The sequence below is a fragment of the Coffea eugenioides genome, chromosome 10, assembly GCF_003713205.1.
Source record: "Coffea eugenioides isolate CCC68of chromosome 10, Ceug_1.0, whole genome shotgun sequence".
Taxonomy (NCBI): domain Eukaryota; kingdom Viridiplantae; phylum Streptophyta; class Magnoliopsida; order Gentianales; family Rubiaceae; genus Coffea; species Coffea eugenioides.
Window position 1 is genome coordinate 1,990,883 of NC_040044.1, and position 9,949 is coordinate 2,000,831.

Consider the following 9,949-nt stretch of genomic DNA (forward strand, 5'->3'; position numbering starts at 1 on the left):
ATATTATATATTGAAAATGTATGCACTGTTCAACCTAAATGCATATTACATACATAACACTTAGATTTCAAATTCAAATTAACATTATTTGTCATGCATCTAAGCCTAATAGTATATACACTGTTAGTTTATATAAAATTAATTATAACAAATTGTATTAAACCAAAGATTTTTACGATGAATTCATGTAAACAATTAAACTTATATAAAATTATTTTTTTAATTGCACATTAACTGGATATGCCCTTAACACTAATGATGATTAAACTCAAAAAATAAAAAAGATTTTACACTCTCGGAAAAGTAATAAAAGACAAACCGCACCTTCATCGACCAAAAGTCAATTAGTTATTTATTTATTTGGTGAGGACTGTCACGCGGTATTCAAACCAACCAATTTACTTTCGCCTTTCCAACTAAGAGATCACATAATTACGACCATCATGAAGTCATTTGCAGCAAAGATTTGAATTAAAAGTTTTACTCGAATATTCAGTAGGATACTCATTACTCCATGAGACACTAATGGCGTCTTCACTTATTTGACCAGTGGATCTAAACGCATTTCGGTTTACTCGAAAATAAAATGAATAAAAGTTGTTACTTTCAAGCAATGTTTTGAAAATCGGACCAAATCGATTGGTTCAACCGGTTGAATCACAAATCGATCATGCTTCCGGTGCGATTCAATTACAAAAATTAAAGGATTAATTGAACTTGTCACAACCGATCAAAAACCGGTTGAACCGGTAAAAATCGATAAAAATCTGACAGATTTTTATTAAGTATTTATTTTCTAAAATAAATGTTTTAGTTTTATTCAAAATTCTTAATACTAAAATGAATAAAAAAATTATTAAATCTTTGAATCGATTTGAACCGATTGAACCGTGAACTGAAAGATTTTTCAGTTTACTCTCCGGTTTGAGTTTAAAAACATTGCTTTCAAGGAACGGTCTCTCTCTCTCTATGCTGTAGTGAGCATTATGATCTTCATTTTGCCGTCTGTCGGACCGACAAAGGATGCTCGGTCTCGTTAGGTCTATTATGGATTTGGTGATATAAAGCCCAAATAAAGTGTAGCTTTGAAGGTTTATGTCAACATTTAACAGTGCGAATTTAGTTGTGGCGCTATGCCTGTAAGGCCGCGGGGACTATCTCATTTGGATTGGGGAATTGGACGAAGAATTTGATATTCGCACAAATCACTCTGATTATTTGGATTATTTAAGAAATGTTTGAATTTATAATTCACCAATTATCAAAATACATTTTAAATACTGGAATAATAGGTGATTTATAATTCAAATACCTACTAAATAATTGTAACAACTACTCACACTTGTGAGTATTTCAAATCTTTCATCAAATCCCTCAATCCAAATGCAGTCTAAAAGAAATTTAAAACCGGATATTACTAAAGCAACTAAAGAGAGGGTTCCATTGAAGCCTTCATTATTTCAATTTTGCATGGAACTACAAAATTTCTCTTTCATTTCTTCAATCAGATTGAGATTGAAGGCACATCGCAACTTAGTGGGATATTGATTAATTTTCTCTTGAAGTTTATTCCTAGATTTAAGGAATATTTGAAACTCTTATAAGAAGGGGCCAAAGAAGAATCCTTAAGAGTTCTTCTCACTTCCAGGTTCAAGATTTGAATCATAAGCCTAAGGCCCTGTTTGGACAGTTATTTTCACTGGAAAATTACGTCGTTTTTCGTGATCACATTTTCCTATTACCTTTTTTCCTTACATACATCAAATCGCTACAGTAATTTTTCTACAAAAAAACCCTAGAAAATGCAATCCAAACAAGACCTTATAGTTGGGGGTAGGAAGGGTCTAGAAAGCTGAAAGGGGGTGGGAGGTTTAAACCAAAAAAAAAAAACTTATAAGAGGAAAGTGCATGGAGGATGACTTGAAAATTGAACCAGGTGCATCCAGATAGCGTCCCACTAGATGGGCTGAATTTAGGAGACTTCAATCTATAATGGGACGGTGGGGGAGACAACGGCCCAAGTCTTTGAGCAAGCATTCAGCCAGGGCACGGTGGAGGGCGTAAAGTGGCAGGCGAAGGAATCTTGCGTGGAAACTCGACAATAGCCCAAAGTATGATTGATAGCGACTGACCAGAGCAGTGGGGGTCAACCCATCCAACTCTGCGGCCTGTAATAATGGGACGTCCGCAAGTCACTTCCTAATTCAATTTTCGGAATGTACGCATCCCCAGGATCCAAAAGTGTGACCAAGATTTTTTTAAGTTCAGACCAATATTTCTCATTTTTTTTCAGCAAAAAACAAAAATAGCATTTACTTCGCTTTAGTCCAAAAAAAAAAAAAAAAAAAAAAGAATTGACAATTGCCAATGAATATTTGCCATAAATAAGCAAATGCCTTAATCGTATGCTCACGCTGACAAAGAGTCAGCTGTGTATAAATTAGATGTGACAGAAGCAAAACCACAACCCTCCCCCCGCAAAAAAAAAAAAATAAAATAAAAAATCCCAGATTAGATTGGATTGATTACATACATTAGAAGTAGCAATTGCCGCCGCCTTGCTGAGAAGCTTCAGTTAAAGACCAAATAAATACCAAACCTAAGCCGAGTAGCAGACAATAGGCGTTGAGTCAACGACTCAAACAGCCCATATTAATATGAGTACTATTTTAAGGCAGAAAATTCCAACTGAATTTTAAGAAACTTCCCATAAAATTCGCATCCAACGGTAAGAAAAAATTGAAGTAACCTCAACTACTACTACTGGCTTTTCTTCTAGGGCTTCCACCGCTTCAGACTTCAATTCTCCCCATTTACTGCCTTGTTGCCGGCCGCTTCTTCGTTTTTTTTTTTTTTTTTTATCTCGCCAATATTCCTCCAACCATCGGTTCTCCGTTCACTTTCAGGTTCCTTCTTTACCGTACTGTCGCATCATGATTTGCTCTTTTTTGTTATACTACGTTAGTTCTTTTGAAATAAGTTATCAACTAATTAATTCTTATCTCTGTTGTATTGGGGCTTGGATATTAGATATGTTTTTTGCTTCTTTATTTATTTTTTCCGAACAAGAACTTGATGCAGTTTAGCATATTCTTGGTAGATTCATCATATGACTTGCTGAGAAGCTCTGTTTAAACTTAATTCGGATAGGCTACACTTCCGATTTGGATTCTGATAAAAAAAAGCCAAACGGAGCTTAAGTTTTACTGTCTGGTTTAAGCCTCTTATTTTCAGCTCTTGTTCATTCTTCATTGGATAATTCTTGGAAATTGGTTTATTTGTCCGTGTTTCTTTTGGATTTTTTTTTTGGGGGGGGGGGGGGGGTTCTTGGTTAGGAAGATAGATGGTGGATTAACCTGCCGGAGAGTCATCAAATAGACTGCATCATCTTTTCTTTTATTGCAAAATGCATTCAAATATGGGATGTTAATTCGGATGACACTTCAAGATATCATCTTTTTTGGACATTGTTGGAACCTTGTCAGAACACATGACTTTAGAAGGACACTTCTGTTGAATTACCAAAAAGAATCACCATCTGCTTCATTAATGAGTTTGCATGCTGCTAACTCTTCGAGAATGATTGCAAATTCTGTGAGAATTTTGTGTTTGCTTGGAAATATTTCCTTGGTTATGGTTAATGCTATGTAAATTGACTATATATTAGGTTATTGTTGAATATCTGTAAGCCACTAATTTTAGTCACTATTCTGTTTCGTTTTTCCTTTTATTTTCATAAGTAATTAATGTCCCTTAGCAACGTGTATTTATGAGTCTGCCAGTGTGTTAGTAGCATAGAATAAAGTCTTTGTCTTGCCATTCTAATGCTTCTGTCATTGGCGCATTATTGAAAAGATATTATCTTTTTTCTTTATCAGCTACTGAGAAGGGAGGGAGACCATGGCAGGGAAACTGCCAGGGGATCCTTCTTATCATGAAAGGGCAAGAAATTCAGCTATAAATCCCGTGCAAGAGGAGCCTCTGTGTTTCACCGGCAAATGGTACTTCACTAGAGAAGAAATAGAAGACAATTCTCCATCGAGGAGGGATGGGATCTCCCACAAAGAGGAGTCGCATTCACGGAAGTTGTACTGTTCCTATCTACAAGAGCTTGGCATGGAGCTCAAAGTGTAAGCTCCAAATCTAGTCAAGAAGTGTATCACGTGGTAATAAGAAGTGTACCTGATATGAAAGTAAATGAAAGCCTTACTTTGCCAAAAAAACACACACACACACACACATGAACAAAGTGGCACACACAGAGAAATAAAAAACAACAATTTCCCCCATTTTGGAAACCTTATGTGCAAGTAACCTCATACATCATTGTCTAGCTCTTGGTCCTTTGAGATTGAGCTCATGTTTTCTCAATCGACCGCAACTGATGTGGGACATCAGCCCAAGAATTCCAGGCCTAACCAAATGCTAAAGTTGAATGATCATACATTGAACTAAGAGCTTGTGTTTACGACTTAGTATAGTGAGTCCTGTATTACTCTACTTCTGTTAAAGTGAAGGAAGATTCTTTCCCCCTTTGGCTTCTCCTGCTTATGAGCAGGTTACTCAGAGTTTTCTTGAGGCTCAAATGTAGCTCTAGCCCATCATGGGACACTTTCCTTAACCCTTTCTAGAACCAAATTCAGAATTTTGCCATTTTCGCCACCATACCTACATTCTTTGACCATGGTAGTATCCGGCATTTTCTTTGTAACCATTACAGTCAACTGCTATTTTATCTATAACTAACTCAATCCTTGCTCTATTGGACAAGCTTGTCCAGGGCTTGGTTTTTTATTGCTTTTTTTGCTTCAGGTTAAAGATGTACTTGTTCTGTTTTATAGGCCCCAGGTGACCATTGCAACTGCAATGCTGTTTTGTCATCGGTTTTATATGCGTCAGTCTCATGCAAAGAATTATTGGCAGGTAAAAGTTATAGTTTATTGGTCTCATTGATTATTCTTCGTTCTTTATAGCAGAGAGGACTTATGTAATGTTCATCATCATATTTCTTTCCATAGGATCCTATCAGCATGTACAAACATTCATAGGTTGACAAAAATGTGCAAGCACAATGATGCATGTATTAAACAATTTATGACTTAAATAGAACACAAGTACATAGTTATGTCCTCATTTAGTACCTTATCTATCTGTATGATATATGGGGATGGTATACAAGGATTCAATATTAAACTTGTCCATATAAAAGGCGAAGAAGTAAGATGTAAGGTTCTTGTTTTGTGGTTGAAATTTTCCAACACATATTCATAGCATGCCAGTAACTCATGCAATACATCAAACCCAAAGTACTTTTTGAGGGTTGCCGTAAGGTAAATTAAATTGGATTGGGTGATAGAAGATATGAAAGGAAGCTGGCTACTCTGGAGATTTGGTTGTGCATTTGGAATAGGATGGCACTTTGTAAGCAAAGGCACGCAAGATTATGTATTAGTTTGACATGTTCTCAAAGAATGAACCATGCTACTTAATAACTTTGACTAAAATGGAATCCAAGATGAGAAAGTTGATTATTAACATTGTGAATTTCCCTGAACTAAAAATAGAATATTAATTTCATTGCAGCAAAATTTTTAGTACATGGATCCTCTATTATGTTTGTAGATGAGATAGGATTAACACTACCATCGAGAGTTCTGGGGCTTAAGTTATTTTAGCCATGTCTTTCGAAAATGATATTCATGATTTATGTCAGAGAGCTAGCTCATAGAAGTATTTAAACTCAAAATTTATGGAAAAAGCTGCTGGGTCCTAAAGAGATTTTATATTGTATCATCAGATAATTGATATTATTGCTGCAAAATGGTCTCCAAAATAATGAATCTTGCTAGTCAGTAGTGTTCAATCTGTCTGAGTTGAAGATTGCTTCTTGAAACATCCAAATCTGCCATGCATGGAAAAAGGAGAAAGCTACCACAGGCACAAACCTCTTTTGTACTTAAATGGTGACATTCTTTGGTAATATGCGGCAACTTTAAGTGCTGTGTTTTGGTTTTTGCAGACTATTGCTACTGCCAGCATGTTCCTTGCCAGCAAAGCTGAAGAGACGCCTCGCTGGCTGAGTGATCTTGTTGTTGTGGCTTATAAGTTAGCAAATAAATGGGATCCTCTTGCTCCACAAAGAATTAGACAGAGGGTATGGCAGCATTGTCTTTCGTTTTCAGTGCTTGTGTTTCTTTCATATCTGATTTCTGGGGAGTCCTTATCCTGATCTTTGTTTCTGTAGGATATTTATGATAAGCAGAAAGAAACAGTTGTACTTGGAGAAAGGCTTCTGCTGGCTACAGTAGCTTTTGATCTCAATGTTGAACACCCATACAAGCCACTTGTTGCAGCTGTAAAGAAGTTGGATATCCCACATAAGGAATTGGTAAAAGTGGCATGGAATTTTGTGAATGATTGGTATGCTGTAGACATTGTGTCTAATGTGTTTCACAAATGTATTAGTTCTATTTTTCATAAGACCTTGACTGTTTGTTGTTTATGGGACCTGCAGGCTTCGTACAACATTGTGTTTGCAGTACAAGCCACACTATATTGCGGCTGGTTCTTTATTTCTTGCTGCAAAACTTCAAAAGGTGAAGCTGCCCACAACAAAAGGAAATGTGTGGTGGCTGCAATTTGATGTTTCACCAAAACAATTAGAAGGTATGTTATGCATGTGTTGTGTACACCTATGTGTGTATTTTCCTTTCTGTCTTTTTGACTTTCCCATCTGTGTTCATGGATACTCCATCAGTATTTTGTTGATTCACAAATTTAAAGAATTGGTTATATATTTGTTAAGAAACGGAGCTTCCAGTCTGTTATGGAGAAGCTGTGAGTTTAAAGATGTAGTCCACATTTGAATTTTTATGAACTGCTGGTCCAATTTTTGCTCAAGCTTCCAATTTTTATCAAGTTTCTTGAAACAAGATTCCAAATCATATAAAGAAAGAAAAAGCTGGACTTAATAATGTGACTGCCCTGGGCTGATGTCTTTGTTCCCATAAATTTTCAGTTGTCATTCAGCAGATGCTTAGATTGCTGGATCAGAACCAGAAACAGGTATTGCCATCAGCAGTAAGTAACAAAACCGTATCCAAATCTACAAGTGGAAAGGCAACACTTAGTAGCCCAGAATCATGTATATCAAATGGTTCTATTGCTGCTCAAGATCCCAACAATCGATCGTTGTTGGACACTGATGGAGCTTCAACAGATGCTCATTCAACACGCTATCAAGCACAGCCATGCAATGCTGTCCATAATAATGCCAAGGAAACAGAAGGTTGCCAGATAAGTGATTGTGGTAGCACAAACAGCATTGTTGAGGATGGTGGTGATGAGCTGAAAATGGGACAAATTGAACAGAACTCGGGTTCCAAGGGTGCTGCGTATGATGCTAGCTACAACAAAATGGATGTACATCGAATTAGAGAGAGATTAAAGAAGAGGAGATTGGACAGGGGAACAGAAAAGAAGTCAGACATAGAGACTGATTTAGAAATAGGCAATGAGGCTTGGATAGAGAAAGAGCTTGAAAGTGGAGTAGAGAAGTTATCTGCCTCTCCGGAGAAGCGAAAAAGGGGCTGGTGCAAAAGACGCTTTCCACTTGTTGAGCAGGAAACATAACCAGGATAGAAGGTTTCAAAATGAATTTGTGAACTCTACTGTCTGAAGTGTTAAGAAACCTTCAGTTGGAAGGTTTGATTTCATCTACTTCGATTCGTAAGTACTTTAACTCAGTTATGCATTTCTGCTTTATAATGACGTCCAAGCCAAGGTTCTAATTCTGATTATCCATAATCTTGCTATTCATATAAAGCCATGTATGTAGTCCAAATGTTGATGTATATATGCAAAAAAAAAAAAATAAACTTTTATGCTGTTGTAGTGGTTTCTGTAAGGTAGTTTTTTCTGTGCAATGTAATATTATTTTTTCTCAATCAAAGCTGGGTTTTGCAGTTTTGGTTTTTGTTTTTGGGGGGGGGGGGGGGGGGGGGGGGTGGTGGGTGTGTGGGGTGGTGTTATGGAAAGTTAATATGCAGCGGGAAAGTTAATTGATACTTGCTCTTCCCGGAAAAATATGCTCACTAAGAGAATATTGTGGCAAGCCTATAATACAGTTTCTCCTTCTTAGCTCAAATTTTGCTGTTTTTAGGTGGGTGAAACTTAGTAGAAAATTGCATTTTACACTTCATTTGTGAATGCATCCATTCCTTGTCAGCATAAGTAATAATTTGAGAACGAATTCAAACGTGTAACAGATGAAGAGCTTAAGCTTAAATCTATATCTGCTTAATCGCGTTTGAGAGAGTCCACGCTGATGCAACTGTAAAAGAATGTTAGGAATCCATTGAAAAGGTAACAAATTGCAAAGCAATAGCTGGGGAGAGTGCCTAATAGGTTAATATCAAGGCTTTCGGGAGGAGTGCATCATTTGTCTTTCCTTAAAAAGGAAGAATCACTTTTATCAATTCAATGCTAATTTTTCTCGTTCCCATTATTTTTCCCCTCCACCTATTTATGGATGAGCAGAAAAGCTTGTGCAACCTCCTTAAAAACACAAACTCCCAACTTTTTTGCTCTATTCCTCCGGTAAATAAATGTCATTGCATGCATTTACTGTCATATCTACTCGGTCTGTGATTGACATACATGTTGATGTGTCTGCCAAAACTTAACATTAGGGATGGCAGCGGTCACATACCCTCAAAAATTTCTCTTATCAAATATTAATCTGCATATCTAAATCTTTTATCATATTTATCAAGTAACTTTACGAGTTTTTAACTCTTATTACCAAATCCTCTCACTTCCATCCCGCATCCTCTAACCGCTAATTTGAATAGTTTCGAAAAAGGGAATTAATTTTTATCATACTAAAATCAATACATATCATGTTAAGTCAAAACACTACACTGAAGTTTAAACTTGAAGAGAGCCATAGAAAAATTCAACATTTTATGAAGGGTAAATTAATAGTCTTCCAAAATAAGATTCAAACAACTATCTTACATTTTCCAGCAAGAAATTGTACATAAAACGTGACAAAAAACAGTTTACAAGATAAACATGTGCTCCAACTGAATACAAATTAAAGAAAATAAGTGTGCTCTAAAGGTATCAATTCCTGGTGTCGTGTGTGTGTTGAGTATTGGATAACGAGTTTTAGGATTCTCTTTTTAAATACTATCAGATTATCCATCGGCAACCCCTCATTAATATCAAATCCTAACAAGTTATCCATCGACTGTCAATCAAATTAACCATTGGATAGAGTACTTGCGGGTATCAAATTTTACTCTACCCACTGCCATCCCTATTTAACATTAATGGGGTCTATTTGGTTAGCATGATTCATTAAAATATTTTTTTCAAATATTATTCAATTTGTATCATAAATATAATTTTTAATTTTTTTAGTTCACATGTATCATATCATAAAAGTTCTATATGAAATGTTATTCCAAATAATTTTTTATAAATAATATCTATCCAATTGTAATTTTTGTAGCAAGTTCTTCATGAAAACTATGAAAGTTGGCTAATGATTTCCTTTCAAGATGAAAGATGCAATCTTCCTCTGCAAGCGTAGGTATTTTGGATTAAGCTGTCATGCTTTTTAAGAAAAAAAAAATTTATCGACAACGAACTAATGAAATAATAACTCTCAGTATCGATTATCTCAGTTAAAATCACGAAAAGTAAATTCCAATTTTAGTCTCACTTTAGGGTTGGAAGTGTTGATTCCAACTTCTATCATACCTAAACAGTCGATTGGCGATCTTGGTTTAGTCTAGCAAATTAACGTGGAATATAAAGATCATGGACATGACGTGAAGAAGGTGTCCTAGCTAAGTAAGGTACGGAATAAATGTATCAATTTGCTATTGAACGACATTGCCTTGTGTGTAGGGTACCCTTGTAAAGCCATATATATATTTTT

At 35.9% G+C, this 9,949-nt stretch overlaps 1 protein-coding gene across 1 annotated transcript; it reads left to right on the plus strand.

The window, feature by feature from the left end:
* The first annotated feature begins 2,636 nt into the window (after positions 1-2,636).
* LOC113749050 (cyclin-T1-3) lies at positions 2,637-7,887 on the plus strand. The gene is made up of 7 exons (XM_027292693.1): positions 2,637-2,906; positions 3,879-4,130; positions 4,842-4,923; positions 6,020-6,154; positions 6,245-6,420; positions 6,515-6,666; positions 7,019-7,887. The coding sequence occupies exons 2-7, from the start codon at positions 3,901-3,903 to the stop codon at positions 7,630-7,632; spliced, it is 1,389 nt and encodes a 462-aa protein (XP_027148494.1). The 5' UTR covers positions 2,637-2,906; positions 3,879-3,900; the 3' UTR covers positions 7,633-7,887.
* The last annotated feature ends 2,062 nt before the right edge of the window (positions 7,888-9,949 follow it).

What these genes read in the sequence shown, in the direction of transcription:
- LOC113749050 (XM_027292693.1), top strand. Translation starts at nt 3,901, where the DNA reads ATGGCAGGGAAACTGCCAGGGGATCCTTCTTATCATGAAAGGGCAAGA. An exon ending in ATGCAAAGAATTATTGGCAG is followed by an intron (nt 4,924 to 6,019) that starts GTAAAAGTTATA and finishes TGGTTTTTGCAG; the next exon opens with ACTATTGCTACTGCCAGCAT. An exon ending in TTCACCAAAACAATTAGAAG is followed by an intron (nt 6,667 to 7,018) that starts GTATGTTATGCA and finishes ATAAATTTTCAG; the next exon opens with TTGTCATTCAGCAGATGCTT.